General features: G+C 43.0%; 1 protein-coding gene across 5 annotated transcripts in view; it reads left to right on the top strand.

The window, feature by feature from the left end:
* Positions 1-16,489, top strand: part of FSD2 (fibronectin type III and SPRY domain containing 2) — an 18,226-nt gene extending 1,737 nt beyond the window's left edge. The window contains exons 1-14 of one of the 5 annotated variants that reach the window (XM_084213486.1): positions 1,056-1,192; positions 1,394-1,503; positions 3,120-3,918; positions 3,998-4,093; positions 5,158-5,391; positions 6,629-6,651; positions 7,583-7,704; positions 8,445-8,600; positions 9,415-9,549; positions 10,279-10,432; positions 10,817-10,950; positions 12,536-12,668; positions 14,800-14,976; positions 15,700-16,489. In XM_084213486.1, the coding sequence (XP_084069612.1) occupies positions 3,160-3,918; positions 3,998-4,093; positions 5,158-5,391; positions 6,629-6,651; positions 7,583-7,704; positions 8,445-8,600; positions 9,415-9,549; positions 10,279-10,432; positions 10,817-10,950; positions 12,536-12,668; positions 14,800-14,976; positions 15,700-15,952 (2,376 nt within the window). In that variant the 5' untranslated portion in view covers positions 1,056-1,192; positions 1,394-1,503; positions 3,120-3,159 and the 3' untranslated portion in view covers positions 15,953-16,489. The other 4 variants (XM_084213488.1, XM_084213487.1, XM_084213484.1 and 1 more) reach the window with 4 other exon arrangements.

The following is a 16,489-nucleotide window of genomic DNA, read 5'->3' as shown; positions in this document are numbered from 1 at the left end:
TCTCACAGATGATAGAAGCACTGTTAGCAGTAATGAGATCGTGCTTACATGGGCAATTAACTTGTGATTCCTCACCAAACAGCAAACAATTGCACTGCTAGAAAAGTGAGGAAATGACACCAAGATAATTGGAAAAGGATGAAAAAGCAGAGGTGTGTCAAGATCTAATAGACATTGTCCCTTGTGGCATCCCCTGAGCTCAAGCCTTATATAATTCAACATTCTCAAACGTGCTTAAAATCTACTGCCAGCAGGGCTGGCTTGGTAGCACATTCACAAGCAGCAGCCTGAGTGTGCTGGGCAGCCGTGGGCTTGAGCGGATTCACAAAGCTCCAGTGATACAGCAGTCACAATAATCAGTGGTAATACACACCCTGTTTTTTATCAGGTGGACCCCTCCTGAACACAGACTGCAGGGATATGTTCCTGTAAAAACCTCCCTAGTGGGGCCCTTGTTCACTTTCTTCACCATAATTCACTTTCCAGAGGTCTGGTATACACACACAGGCTGTATGGATATGTATAATAAGCATAACTAATGGTATGATTTTTTTTTCCTAAACTCTAAATTTTCTCCTTTTTTTTTCCAATGTGTGATCATGATTCCAACTCAGCCCCATAGAAAAGCTCCTGCTAATTTGAGAGAGAAGACTTCACCAGTAAGTGTTTGCAAAGAACAGAACAGGTACTTCCATTAAGTTGTGCAATTCTGTAAACACATGTCCAGCCACGTGAGTTGTTTGCACGTTTTGTGTATCCCACACAGGACACTCTGCCTAACACCCCAGCCTCGGAAATCACACCCAGAGGCAATGAGTGCGCTCTGCAGTGTTTATTCACACCACCTCCAAAAGTGAGAGGGTACTCTGGCTTTAGTGAGGGCTCTCTGTAGCCGTTCAAAGTACTTCAGAGCCTGTTCTCAGTGTGTGACATTCACCCTGGTGACACTCAAGCAGCACACTGCTGAAGGACAGCCGGGGTACATCTATATTTGTGCCATTGCTCATTGCTGGCATGCCCCTATCTGAGCAAAGAGGCAGGGTAAGGTTACCGCAATAAGTCTCCCAGCTGCAGTTACAGGAAAGTGGCAAGGAATTGCTTTCGTGTGAATTAATTTTTACTAGGGGGAATAGAAGTTAACTTTGATGCCATCTGAGCTATCAGAAGAATTTATGACGTCTTAAGATAGAAGGCAAGTTTTTAGGTAGTAACATTCTTTGTTATGTATTTGTGATAACTGACGGTCACGGATCTAAACGTGCTTCATGTAATTTTATCTGTGCCTGCAAAGCAAGCAAACACTGAGCAATCATCTGAAAATCTTATTTAGGCAGCAGGATTGCAGACAAGCTTAATTATGCTAATTTTAATTTATTTCATTTCATTTTGGTAGGAAAAATAAATGTGAATTCACTTTTCTAATTAGTAGTAGCTTCTAAAGCAAGCCTTATTGTTTTAATTATGGGGAAAAAAGTCTTTGCGGGAGCCAGACAACATTTTCTGGTATGTGTTAAGACCTTTTCTCTGTTTAAAATGTTAGAATTTGCATGATTTATTTTATTGCCTTCAGTGTAAATAGTATTTCTGCCTAACTTTTTGTCCATAGTAGGATATTGCTAACTGTAGAATCCACACCCATGTCTGCAGTGCCAGAAGACAAACTATGAACTTCTGTGTGGGTTTTCTTACAGATCTGTAGGGCTGGACTCAGCCAGCAATGGAAAACCAGAGAGTGCAAAATGTCTCAGTATTTTTCACTGGTTTGGAAAGTTGCTTTCTACTAAGTCACTGATTGTGTTGACTCTGTTAGCTAAGCATTTCTCAGGAAAATTAGTAAAATATTGATGAAATAAATTTGAGGTAATACCAACTACTCAAAACTAAAAAGACCATAAATAGTAGTTTGAAAGCAAACTTATGTGAAAGCTTATCCAGAAGGTCTGGGAACACTGAAGTCTGACTGATCTTTTGGCTTTTTTTCTTCTGTAAGAAAGTGATTTTAAAGCTTTCATATGCTTCACTTACCTAGGACTAGATGTAACTACAGATTAATTGATATTCAGCTGAAATCTTTCCATGAAGTCTTTTGCTTGTGGTACTAAACTGCTGATAAAATTGATCTGAGTAGTTTTGCAGCTATGATTCCATTCATGTTGGTGAGCAGGGAAGGGCTGTGGGGACGTTTCAGCTCAGAGAGAGTTCTGACTCTGTACTGGCATTATCTCACTGCTGTTAATACAGGCTGATTGGAAAGAGTGGGCTTGGGAATCAGCATTAAAATTGCCTTTGCACTTTTAATGTTATCCCATATGCTTCTGCTTTATCATACAGCTTTGCATGTCACCTGCACATGCTCTTTTCACACCTCCCTCCTTGCACAGAATAGACAAAATGTGCAAGGTTTGGGTCAAAGCAAGCATCTCTCAGTCCAGAGGTCAATGGCCTGCCTTGCTCCCTAGTTACTGGATGCTTCATATGTTAAAATGTATATTTTCCACAGCACATGAGAAGCCCCAAAGGGCAGTATGTCTCCTCTGTGATATTTTTTAGTAAGGACCCAAAACCTCAAGTTTCAGTATTAAGAATGGCAACTTGAAAAATACAGAACAGGACTTTCCAGGGCATTTACTAGTGTGTTCTGTGGCATCAATGGTCACAACGGAGGACATTCTACATTATGCCTGACTGACAGTTGAGAAAACATGCTTGACAGCAGCTGAAGAGTGAGCAGGCTTCAAACCAGGCCATTTCCAATTGCACCAGAACAGCACTAACTGTGCCTGAAGCACAGTCACAGTGTTTATTTGAGGACAGAACTGCTCTACAGTTTGGAAATCAGGCATCAGGGTCACAGACGAGGTACTCAGAAAAGAGGATGCACACCAGAGACAGCTCTCTGCTGTGCTTTGCACTGAGGTGAGAAGAAAACAAGCTTTCTGTGGCTCCCCTTCAGCTGCTTCACTTAGGGAGTGAAGCTACTGGCTTTAGTCTTTCCCATGCCTGCCTCCCTGACCGAGCAGTCCTCAGCAAAATCTATTCTATCCATATACTTTTAAGCAAAAACCCCTCAATCCTGATATCTAAGTATGTAGCTAAAGATCTTTCTTATCTTTTACAAGCTTGAGTCTCATCATCTCAAAAGCCTCCCTGAGGATACCAATGTCATCCAGATCTGGCAGCACAAGAGACTATGAGACTAGCGGCCAGTCACAACATCATTCAGCTTCCCCACCAGTCCAAGAGTCTAGTGACACTGAGACTGAAGGTCTGATCTTTTATCACATGGATCTTTATGGATCAAAGGAGAGGTTTGATATCTTTCCTGAAGAGCCCTCTGGTCGAGGAGACAGATCTCTGGGGGATACGAGAAGGGAATCTGCACTGAGTAGTGAAAAAGTTCAGCGCCCACAAGAAGTTGGCTATGACTTGGAAAAGGAGGTTGCAGAGTTGGCTAAGATGTATGGACTTGATGAGGATAGAGAAAAAGAGCTTGAGCTTCTTGGAGGACATCTGGAGAAGGTGGAGAGCAGATGGCCACCAGCTCGCACAGAAAAAGCAGGATCACAAGACTCCATATATAACATATCGAAAAGCAGCTCTTCAGTGACAGATCCAAGTCAAAGCACAAAGCAACAAGGACTTCCTGATGAGGCTTCTCAAGGTGAAAATCAGAGCAAGGCCAGAGCAGATGATGAGGCTGAGAGTAGCATATGGTCCAGAGGGGGGCTAAGCAGTGGCGGCATGTCAGACGAGTGGAGCAGTCGGGCTGTCAGTGAGGAGGAGGAGGAGGAAGAGGCAGAAGCAGCAGATGTTTTTTGTTCCACCTGCAAGATACCAATCCGAGCTTTTGACAAACTATTTGGTGACCACAAGGATCATGAGGTTGCTCAGCTCCCCAGTGCTGTGGAAAGTGAAAAGGTGAGAGTAACACAGGTGTACTGTGGCACTTCTAGAACAGTCTCCAGACAGAGTAGGAATCACACTGGGTGTTTTGTAGGAGGAGATCCATAAAAACATGTGCAAGTTGGAAGAACAGATTGCTCAGATGGAAAATGTTGCCAGCCATTTGGAGGAAATCTTCATCACTGTAGAGGTAAGGCATTTTCTCTTGGGCTAACTTTATGATAGTGGGATTAAACAGTTTTTACAGTGATACTGACATTCATATTCTTCAGTTGTTAATGAGGTGAGTACTTACAGTAACAGAACACAGTTAACTTGGGGTTTGTCTAGACTGAAGTACTCAGGAAAACTCATCCTAAAGATTTTTTTAAGTGGGCTAGTAAAAGAACATTTATAATTTGCACAGAAGTTTGCATTCAGAAATAAAGTGACCCCCACTCAGGCCATCTTGGCTTTAAATGGCCAAAGAGCTGTGATGTAACTAGTCCATCCAGAGTGCAGCCCTCGTGTTCCCTCAGCTTCATTCACAGAAGTGTCAGATCCAGGCAAATCCTTGGACCAGCTGCTTCAAGAGTTGTGCTCCCACTCGGCTGCTGTCAACTTGGCCCCAGGGGAAGGAGGTCAGCTGGCAGCAAGTTCAAACTGAAGCAATAACTCAAGGCACTGCAGTCTTTTCTCTGCTGCATGTGGCACAGGAGGACATCAGCGCATGAACAGTGAGCAGCTGCTGGGACTGCTTCTTGACTTGCCTGCTCCTTAAATTTTCCTTCCTAATGCTTTCTCCAGCTGTGAATGAGGATACCAGCATTAGCTACCCAGCTCCCTCAGCACAAATCCATGGATCCCACTGAGTTGCCATGGTTTCTCTCATGGAAGGATGTGCTTCACTGTGTTGGTGGAAATGCTTCTGAGATTATGGCTAGGATATCCTAGTTGTGCTCCCTGGGTTTAGGTTGCTTTGCATCATTGTTCCTTGCTGTAATTTCTGTTGCTCTTATGTCTGGAACAAAATCCAGACTTTTGTGCTTCAGTGGGGGGTGAATGATCAAAGTAAACCCCTAAAAATGCACATAAGTCAAATTAGAGCTTCTGTGTACTGGTGTCAGGTCCTAGTTTTCCTAGTTTTGTGAATTAAATAATGACATATTACCTCTGTGGTAAGGAGAAGCTTAGGCAGACCAGAGTAAGATTTTCCTCTGCATGACCTGTGGATCAGGCTTGATGCCAAGGTACAAGCCCTCAAATATCTTGCAGGAAAATTTTGGGAGGCAGGAGCAGAACTTTGAGGTGCATTACAACGATGCAGTGCAAGTGCTTGCTCAGAAGTATGAAGAGCAGCTGGAAGCGCTGGGAGAAGAGAAGAGGCAGAAGCTGGAAGCTCTGTATGAGCAGCTGGTCAGTTGTGGGAAACATCTTGACACCTGCAAGGAGCTGACAGATGAAACCCAGGAGCTTTTCCTGGAAAATGACAAAGCTGAATTTATGAAGGTAAAGAGCTTTAACTGTCAAAGTGCTTTTTGCTACTTGCAAGTAGTCCCTGTCTGAGAAGTCCCAAGCAGCCTTATTGCTAAGGAGAATTTGGGATGCTCAGTCCATGGTGCTGTCACTGCTCCTGGTGCTTGGCATGGTGGCATTGACGTAGTAGGGCAACACAATGGAGGCAAAATGCAGAAGCAGAAGTTTGTAATTTGGATGCTCATTCATTTGTGAGTCACACTGGGGTTCAGAGAGAAGATATCTTGCTGAAATGCTTATCTGGGAAAACTCTGGAAGCACTTAGTGTTCCTTGCCTTGTGCAGGCTCAGCTCCCTTGCTCTATTCTGGGCTCACAGCAGGCAGGCTGATGTAATCACTTAGGAAGATGTTTCCTTTTCTTGCTCATTTTGGAGGAAAGTTCAGCTGAAATATGTCAAAAACTCCTGAGAAGTGATGGATGAAATCCCACTCTTGAGATGGTGTCAAGAAGATATTTTTCTTTGGCAGGTAGAAAAATAATTGGAGAAAAAAATCAGAATTTTCACTGATGATAAGTGATTGCTCTCACCTGAGTTGTCCTGTGACTAAGGTGGGTGGGAGCATTTCTGTAGCACAGTGACAGTAACTTCTGAACTGGACAACAAACAAATCTTGTAAAACCAGTGTACTTCTGTGGGTCAGTTTGCTATGACTCCAGCCTGCTGAGTTCTTCTCATGAGCTGACTTTTCCCATTCCTCTGCACCTCTGGAATAAACTTATTTTCTCCTTAGCTTGTAAACAGTTTTATATCACCCCTAAGAACCATTATTCATCAAGAAGCGAATGTTGGTCTTGAGCTCTCAGGGGCTTAGATTTCTCATGGGACTGTACATCTGTCTTCCAGTTACATGCACTACTCAGACTCCCTCCAGCACAGATCATTTAATGAGCTCTTTTGCCCAGCTGATTTTGGTTTTTGTGTGTGAGGGATCTGTTGGCACTATGCACAACCAAGGGAGGAATTGGTCTAAAGTCTCAATGGGCAGACACTGATGCCTACCTCACATTGCTCAGTATCTTTCTGTAAATTCAGCCAAGATCTGTCCACTTCAACAGAAAGGCTGGCTTTGTTCTCAGAGTTGGGTGAGAGCCAATTACTTCACTCCAAGTATTGCATCTGGGGCAATTTGTGTAAGACAGGTTAACAGCATGATGTAGTCTGACTCTGGACTTTTCTTCCTCTAACACTATGTCCTTTTTTTCCAACAGGCAGCAGTAACCATGGTTGACAGGTAGTATCACAGTCTGGGATTTTGTGTCACATTTCTTCCTGCTAATTGGATGGGTTATTGGAGATGCTTGCATGTTCTGGACTTTGTTCAGGCACACAAATGTTGTCTAAGCCACTAGAACTATTGAAATATTTAGTGGTTTTGTTTTAAAGTGCATCAGAAAAAGTTGCTCTAAGAAACTCAACTCTTGTTTGGATCCAATTTCAAGAAATCCGAAAGGAGAGTTAGAGCTGAATAAATCAGTGTGTTCAGCTTAGTCATAAAGAAGTAATTTCACTGAGAAATAGGATTGCTAAAGCTCTTGAAATAACCACTCTGGACCCAAATGAAACTAAAATTGAGCTCCCTAAATATACTGTAATGGGCTTATTTATGCATTAATATAGTGGGGTAGAAAGTCAAGCTGTGGGAGCTCAGAACAGATACTGAAAAATCTTGAAGCAATTGGAAGAAGTCTTAGGGCACACTAAATCATAGGCAAAAAACACCCTGAAATTGACTGTTTCATGAAAACACAGAGGAAAGATACTCCTTTCTTTCAAATGTATAACACCTAGAGCCACGAGGTCATGAATTAGTAATAGTGTAAATTCAAAACAATGGAAGTTATGGAGCTAATGGGGTGCTTCCCACAGGGAGGTGCTGGGCATACCCCACTCCCCTGCTCTCTGCAGGAGCAGGGCATACCAGGGTGGCCCTCAGGCCCAGCAGCAGCAGCCAGCTCTCTTTGGCATCTTGGGGCACCGGTGGCCATGTATCTCCAAGCCATAAGGCAGAGGAGGCTGAGCTTGTACAGTTATGAAAATGGTGTTTTAAGGAAATAGCTGTTAATTTGGAGTCTGCTATTCTCTTAAAAATAGGCATCATAGACAGATACGGCTAACTATGGTACTTCCAATTAGACATTATTTTTTCCTCCCTACAATTACAGGCTGGAAGAATTCTTAAAGCAAGAAGTGGATTTAGAGCTTTCAACACTGCCAGACTTTGAAGAGCGGGTCATAGATGTCTCTGAAGTTGAACGACTAATGAACTCCATTAATGCTATTCCAGGTACTCTTCCTAACTGATCATTATTTCACACCTATTTACATTTAAGTAAGGATATGTATTAAACATTACTTCTTTGAAAGGAGATCTGCAAAGGCAGAATTAACTTTTCCCTAGTTTTCCTTCTAGTTTGTTTTTTTTTTATTTGCCTATATACAGGGACCGTGGAAGATATTTTTTGATTTTTTTTTCCATTTGTTTTCAATATAAAATTACAAGAATTACTGCTAAACTGGGACTTCCTTGCTTTTGCTGGATGATTTCCTAGAAGACTCATGAAGATTACCCCCTTCTGTTGACGGGTCAGACACACATTATTCTTTTTTTAGACTCAATACTGTGTTTTCTTCACACACAACTTGTTTGGTTGTGCAGATGCCCCCCTGTTGTACAGCTTTTCCCTGGTCCCTGGGTGGCTGGCAGCACTGCTAGCATGGCAGATGTTGGGCTCACTGGAGCAACCCGTAGAGCAGGGTAGTTTGAGTTTACAGAGGAGGGGTAGGCTGAGGTTTATTTATTTCATTGGTTTGACTTTGTTTTGAAGGAAGACTAGTTCTCACACACCAGTGACCTGATTGCTATCTGCAATTGCAGAGTCAGCTCCTGACTTTTCTCCATGTGGGAGGAATGGAGGAACATGACCCAATTCAGTGCCAAGGCTTTGTGCAAAAACCTTTGTGAGAGGAGAGGCACAGCAAACCATGATTATCCATTCAAAACCTGACCTGTTTTTTCCTCTGCAGCTCCTTGTGCCCCTGTGATCAATCCCCAGGCCCCCAATGCAGCAACTGGCACTTCACTGAGAGTTTGCTGGGGCCTCTTCTCGGATGACACTGTGGAGTGCTACCAGCTGTGCTACCAACCAGTGAGCAATGAGAGGCACCGTGATGGGCAAGCAGGTAAGGAGGCTTGGGCCCAAGGGACACCTCAGCCCTCCACTGGCCAAACCAGCTGATGCCAAAGTGCCTCTCTTCATGCCTTGTGCACTCTGTCTGCCACCAAAACTGTCCTATCTGCCACCACCATCTGCTTTGTCCCTCTTCCCCTGCCAGGTCTGCCATGCTGCCAGCTGCAGCAGGTCCCATCACGGGGGCAAATACAGGATGTGGCAGCAGTAGGGATTGCAGGAATGAGAAGGGGACAGTGGATGGAGTCATGAGGATTTCTGGAGGGTGGGCACTGCATTAGAACATGTGCTGTGCATCCACAGCAAAGCACAGTACTTTTAAAGAGCAAACCATCATATCATCAGCACTCCAACTGAAACCCCCAGATGATTTTACAGCTTATCTCAATGCTAATAATAGTCTGTAACTCCCTAAGATGCACAGGCATACAAAAAACCACAGAACCACAATGTCTCAGCCTTGTGACAAAACTGCCTTTGCTAATACTGCTCTTCAAAAGTGGAAGCCAGTAGAATGCCAGTGGCCAGTTGAGAAAGAAAAGCAGAAACTATCCGAGTTTTATAAGATCAAGAATGAGAAATGAGCAGTAAAATATCTTCAGCTCTTGTCCCATCTGATTTATGCAGCTTTAGAGGAAGGCATCGTGAAACTGTCTGACAGCTGATCAAAGGGTGTGCAGCACAAACAGCTCTCCTGAACTCAGCACCCAAAACAATGCACCCCAACCCCACTGTGTGATCTGGCTTTGGGGAAGAGTGGGCAAGTGTGTAAAGGCACTGTCAATGCTTTGTTGTTGTCATTTCAGAGCATACACTAAGAGTCAAAGAAACATACTGCACCATTACTGATCTGTTGCCAAATACACAGTACGAATTTTGGGTCAGTGCTTTAAATGCCTCCGGTATCAGTCCACCGAGTGAAAGAGCAGTTTATGTAACAGGTAAAAGTATTTTGTTCATACAACTTTGTAACCTTCATAGTGAAATTCAAAATCATCTCTGAATTTTATGCAAGTAATGCTTTCTGGGCACTTTCTTCTGATGTGAACCTAATGACTGCATGGGAATTCCCTTCTTTTATTTGGTGAGCCTGTCATGCCAAGGGTCCCTATTTTAGAGTGGCAGAAACAGAAGCAGAGAAACAAAATAACTTATTTAAATGCAAGCATGTAGACCAGCTGTGAATAAGGTTCAAGTTTCCTGGTTCTGCCAGATGAATCCCAGCTCTCCTTTTATTGGCCTATAGGTATTTTGTGGATTCACCTGTTATGCTGTTCTTTTTAACTGCAGTTCAGTCTAGGACATTCTGTGAAATCCTGATATCAGATTGAGCAAGTCAGTGTGATACCTTCAAGTGCTTGTTCCAGATGTCTTTGACATCTCAGAGCAGAGAAGAGATGCACCTTTATGACAAAGATAAAACTAATGATAGAAAACAGTTGTGTAATCAGTCTTTATGTTACTTCTCTGTTTAATTCTCCTGGGACCTTTATAGTCTAAATGAAGTCTTTAATCACTCTACCTGCTGTTTATTATCCATTGGGGAAGCAGGTTTCTTTACCTACCCAGTATTAGTAAACAACATTTTTCTATTTGTTTGTCTTCAAAGCGTGTTGTTTGCAAACATCTTCAAGCAACAGCTTTGAATTGTTCTTTTTCCTACTTTTTAGCTCCTTCACCACCGACCATAAAGAATAAAAAGATCCAAAGCTGTGAAAATGCAGCACTGGTGTGCTGGGAATCCAGAGACATTAACCCTGTTGATTCCTACACAGTTGAATTGTCCAAGCTGACAGATGAAGAAAATGATGATATTATTACTGAGTGAGTTACTCTTCTTTTGAGCCCATGGCCTGTAGAGATGAAACCATTTCAATTGTGTGACATCAGATAGGACTAAGAAAGGACCCATGACCTTCTGGTGAATTTACATTTACAAACAATCTTCTTAGTAAAACTAGTTGTAAAATGTTAATCAAAAATTACTATATAAGAATTATGGGTGTGGGAAAAGGGCAGAAGCAGATGTAAAAATCTACAGTCTGTGACAGACTCTCTCTTGCCCTGCTACTGACAACTGTACAAGGTAAAATATTGTTGATTGGCTACAAGACATGTTGAAGTGGAATGCCTTCTTTGTTGCTCAGAAAAATAATTTCAAACCTTTGTTTTCTACCCTGTCATTTTCCATGGATTTGTTTTCTGCAGATCCATTGTGGGGATCCCTAACTGTGAAGTCCTAATTCACCTCCAGCCAACACAAAAGTATCACATCTGTGTCAGAGCCCAAAACTTGGGTGGCTCCAGTGAAAGAAGTGAACCTGTCCTGATACACACCACAGGTACTGTACAGCTTGGAACAACTCCAGCAGCTTATTGTAGCATCTATTGTCTTAACAGAAAGATTCCTGCTGCTTTCAATGGCTTCTGGACCAGGTCCTAAGCTCTTACATCTAATTACATACCTGGTAACCTTTTAGGAATGAAAAAAGCAACTTCTTGTAACAATAAGTGTGTTGCTTTAGCTCTGTAATTTATATTATTGCTGTCTGGTGCATTTGGTACTTCAAAGTTACTAATTTCTAAACATTTTAAAAGACGGTGTCAACTCAACACCCACGTATCGCCAGCCTGCAAAGTACTGACACACCAATGAGGAAAGCTGTACTGTGATTTTACTTCAGAGATTACCATGTAATGAAGCTGCTGCTGGAAATTGTGGTTGAGACAGCACTTTCTAGAGCCATTTAGCAGACATCACTGCTCACCTTCATCACTGATGCAACAACACTGCAACTTCACTGTTCATCTCAAATCTCCCATGCCACTCACGCCTTACCTGTGTCTCTTCTGCCCTTACCTTCTGTGAGACATTTGGAAATTGTATTTCTTCAGCAAGATGACCACACAAAGTTATGTTTTAATAAAAAACCAGTCTGCCACACAGCAGTGACACCATAGAAAAGAAATGCTCATCCTTAAATCCCTGGAGAGGAAAACTGTCATTGTGTTACCATCATTTGTGTGTATCCCGACTGCTTAAATCAAACTCAATATTTGAAATTGCCCATTCTGTTTGCACAGCATGTGTTTGTTTTCAGCAGCACATGCCTGTAATTGCCCTGTCATTGTTTGTATTGTATTTGCAATGAAGTAACTTGCAGTTTGATTATAATGATTTCATTTGGGATTACCATGGGGAGATTAATCTTCTCGGAGTCTACATTATGCAAACAGCTGATGCGAATTGATCTGTCGGCTGCAAGAACCCACCTCCAAGACTGTGAATGGCCTTTGATCTTTTCTGGGGTGGGTAAACAAGCACCAGCTACAAACAGCACCTCTGCCAATTGTGGCTGCTCCTCAGGCCCCAGTGTGTCAGACCTGCTCTGTGAAGTCTCTGCAGGAAGAAAGGCAAAAGCACTTTTATCCTGGGCTGGACTTACCTCTCTGAGGGCTGGTCTGCCAAGGGAGATGCTGAAGCATGAGGGATCCTTTCTCTTCAAACTGCCCAGCATTTATGAGGATGGGTGAGGCCATGGAGAGTCCTTTAATCCCCCTTTCTCATTTCAGTGATTAAAAATAGATTACTTGAAACCAGGCAGCACATTGCAGGGAGAACTCCTCATCTCTGAATAGCTACTTACTGCACAATGCCTGCAGCTTTTAGCCCTGGTAGGGCTGAAAACCAGGCTAAGTCCCCTGCTTTTCACAGGGCTGAAACTAAACAGTGTTAAACTGTAAAACAGCCATTTATTAGAAAAATTTAAAAAAATATGATCTTGTCTTCTCAATGCCAGCTACAAATTTTTTCTAGAGCATTGGTGAATCTTTTTGTGGATCCAAATAACATTTCATCACACCCTTGCTGCAATTCTAATGTCATAAGGAGATACTGGAGTTATCCTTAGGCATTTTCTCTTGCAGGCACCTGCTTCTACCTTAATGAGGACACAGCCCATCCTTTACTGGCAATTCTAGATGATGGATTTACCATTTCATGTGATGAACTGGAAAACCCAGAGTGTGATCTGCCTGTCTATGATAACAGCTTTACAAGGTATACAGGGGCATTTCAGTTTCTTTGGTTCTTTTAACAGATGCCAGGAAATGTCTAATGGGGCTTTCAGCAGCTCTGATTAATTTTTTGAGTTGAAATCTCTCTCTCCAGCTGCTCTTTGGAACTTGGAAATTAATGCAAGTTCTTAAATAGGATTACAGAATCAGCAGCCACAATTATGTACAAGCCTACTTACATGTCTGGCACACTGAGCTAAATTTGAACAGGTATTTAGGTGCCATAACAAATGCTAAGGAAAGGAGAGGGATCTGAAAACTTACCTATTGATGAAAGATATAACTGATATTATTTGGACCAACAGATATTACTTTCAAAAAGAATTAGGCCCTTTACCATTGAAGTGAGAGACTAAGCTTGCCAAAATACATATTTCCAGTCAAAACCACAGAAACACCACATAACTAGGACAGGCATTGCAGGATAATACAAGTCTACAATTTATTCCCTCCATGGAATTGCAGTGCTACTACAGGGATTGGTAGAAAAGAGTTGGAAGACTGGTGATCCTTTTCATTAAAGCCATCATGGTAATCTTAAATGGGATTTCATCCCACTTCTATGAGATGCTTTTATGTGTCACATAAACAACCAGAGCTGGCACTCATCTCATTCAATGGCTGAGGTTTTGGTACCACTATGAACTTTCACAAATCTCCTTCAAACCGAGATACTGAAAAAAGAAAAAAAAAAAAAAAAAAAAAAGCTCCCAAGGAAATTACATGACGAACTCTTCTTTCTGAAGTTTGTGTGGTCTCCTAAGTTTGGGTGGCTGATGTATTTTGATGTATTTCCTAACTGCTTCTTCAGTGCAGCTCAAGTTTGCCTTGGTGGCTTTGCAGCTTTCATTACTATGGTCCTGTTTTGTTCACAGGTGTTTACCCATCCATTTTGCATCACTCCTTTTCCTTCTCAAGCTGTAGCAACACAGCCCCTCTGAGTTCTGATTTCAGCAGCCTTTAAGTTGTTCCCAAGACATTTACATGCACTTGCAATGAACTGTACACTTTCTCTAAGCAAGTGCAGCTGCAGAAGCAGAGTACAGCAATTGTGCTGTGCATGCCCATCCTCACACCATAGACCCTCCAAATGATGAGTCCAGCTCCTCAGCATTGCCTAGAGGACCTCAGTGTCTGCCAGCAACATCCTTTTCCTTTGTAACTTACAACTTTACACACTACCATACGAACATAAAAGTTGTGTGTGTTTGAAACCTGCTGTCCTCCTTGACAATGACAGCTAATACACCATGTACTTTTCCTAAGAAAAAGCTGAGGTGTAAGCTTACAGGACTCAGGTTGCTCTCCCAAGAGTGTTTCAGAAGCATTTGAAGTATGTTATTTTGCACAATTTTCTTGCTTTAGAAACCTGTGTTTTTGCAGACTTCCATCTTCAAAGCATCCAGTTCCTTTGATTTCAAGACCATGCCAGTAAATCAAGCTGAAGGGTCTCTCTGTACTACATTATCTTTGTCTCTACTACACAACTTTCAAAAGAGTTATTTTCTGCATGGTTCCTATCATACATTTCATGGCTCAGGTACCCAGCATATTACAAGTTCTCCTACTGTGTTCAATTCTTCCTAATCTCTCCAAACACAGAGGGAAGCAGTGTAGACAGGTTCCCTCCTCCCCAGCTGCCCCAGGAACTTCATGCTGTTACAGTGCTCAGTTCCAATGGTGAGTGACATTCAAAACCGTGGGCTGTTGGGAAAGAAAATGCAAAATCTGTATTTCTTTCCCCTGCTATGCTGGAGTTCACTAGAGCACTCTCTTTTCTAACAAGCATTAACTTTCCCAGAAAACCCAGGCACTATGGGATGCTGTTCTCCATCTTCCTGGAAGTGCCTAGGGCACTCATTTCTACAAAGCTACCCACAAGTAAAAACAGGGCAAGTGTCACAAAGAAACCTGCAGGCTGGGTGTCAGCTCCCCAGTGTGGGGATTTCATTGGAGTCAAAAATCCATACTGCACTGCTAAGGTGACAGCAGAAGTGGCTTTTGTTCACTGCTATGTAAAGTCTAGGTATATACATACCTGAACATATCTAACACTGTAAAGAGCATTATGGAACATACATACCAAAACACATATTCCTGTCTGTCTCCCACAGATGTATTGCAATCCTGGGCAGTCTGATCCCATTTCCAGGAAAGCATTACTGGGAGGTGGAAGTTGAGGAAGACACAGAGTACAGAATTGGTGTGGCTTTTGAGAACACTCCGAGACATGGTCACCTGGGGGCAAACAACTCATCCTGGTGCATGAGGCACATCATCACACCCTCAAGGTAAGGGCTGTGGAGGCTGCTGGTCTCTGACAGGAACAACTCACACCTGCAGGCAGGGCAGCAGAGAAGCCAGAGATTTTCTATCAGCTCAGACCAGGCACTGGGGCCTCTGACATTCCAAGGCTGTCCTGGTAAACTGGTGTTAGATGGATACTGCTTAAGCAAACCCTCCTGTTTTTTAGGGTGTTTCAAAGGCATTCAACATGGGGTATTATGCCCAACTTCCTTGCTTCAGAACTTGTGTTCTGGCAGATTTGCATCTTCAAAGCACCCATTTCTGTTGACTCTGAGAGGGTGCTAGTGAATCAAGCTGAAGGGTATCTCTGTGGTACATTGTCTCATTGAAATGAGATGTTGTCACCTTGGAACAAGAAATTGCAGGAACAAATCTGAATAAAATCAGAGTTGCAGAATTTAGCTGTAAACATTAACAAAACCTCAGTGAGAAGAGAGAAATAGATCTATGCAATCCAGAAATGACACATCTGGCTAAACCCAGCTATACCCAACTGGTTTTGATCTCTGTCCTGCCTATGGCAGTGTGTCACACCTGCCTGCAGAAATGCCAGCTCCCCTCTTGCCTCAGCTGCACTGCTGGCTCTCCCCTAGACACTGGTACATTAATACCACTGCTCTCATGAGCAACCTGGGCACCTGTGTGCACAAAGTGGTTCCCTTTGAGAGCCAGGGTGCCTTCAGCTCTTTTGTTTTTCTCACCTGCAGGCACAAGTATGAATTCCTGCACAGCGGGATGACACCTGACATCAGAATTACTGTTCCCCCCAGAAGGATTGGCATCCTGCTGGACTATGAGAACTGCAGACTGTCATTTTTCAATGCAGATATTGCCCAGCACCTTCACACATTCAACTCACGCTTCCAGCATTATGTCCACCCCTGCTTTGCACTGGAAACACCTGGTATCTTAAGGATACATACTGGAATTACAACACCCCCATGGACTGCTCTGCCATAACCTGCGTTCTGCAGCTGCCACACTCCTGTGGCAATGCCCTGAGCAATGCCCTCTTTCAGCATTAACTGCACCATCACACTCCCTATGAACCGGCTGTCTCCCCCTAGTAAGAGCAAAGTGACCCTGACCCAAACCAGCTGCCGAGCCCTGAGCCCTCCTGAGCCCTTAGGAGTTTACATCCTCTTGGGAAGAATCTTAGCAAAAAGCCACTGTGGTCAACTAAGAGCCACCAGCATCCCAGAATTCCCGTTAGACACGGACACCTTCCTACTCAGAGGTGATGCTGTCACCATACAGCAGTGGCAGCTGGATCACAGCTTTGCCCAACACCCACCTGAAGCCTAGGGAACTCCCCAGTTCCAAAGCAATCATTAATTCTACTCCTGACTCTACTCAAGAGCTAAAAACTCAAAGAAAAACGAAAATAGCAAAAGGCATAATCACTGTACAGCTGCTAGAGCTGAAAACACTCCAGCCATGAAGCTGATCTCCCAATCAAGTGTTTTTGTTGTGACACAATATAATCAAATACGCCTC

Source organism: Fringilla coelebs (assembly GCF_963513975.1).
Source record: "Fringilla coelebs genome assembly, chromosome: 12".
NCBI classification, from domain to species: domain Eukaryota; kingdom Metazoa; phylum Chordata; class Aves; order Passeriformes; family Fringillidae; genus Fringilla; species Fringilla coelebs.
This window is presented reverse-complemented; position numbering and strand designations above follow the sequence as displayed.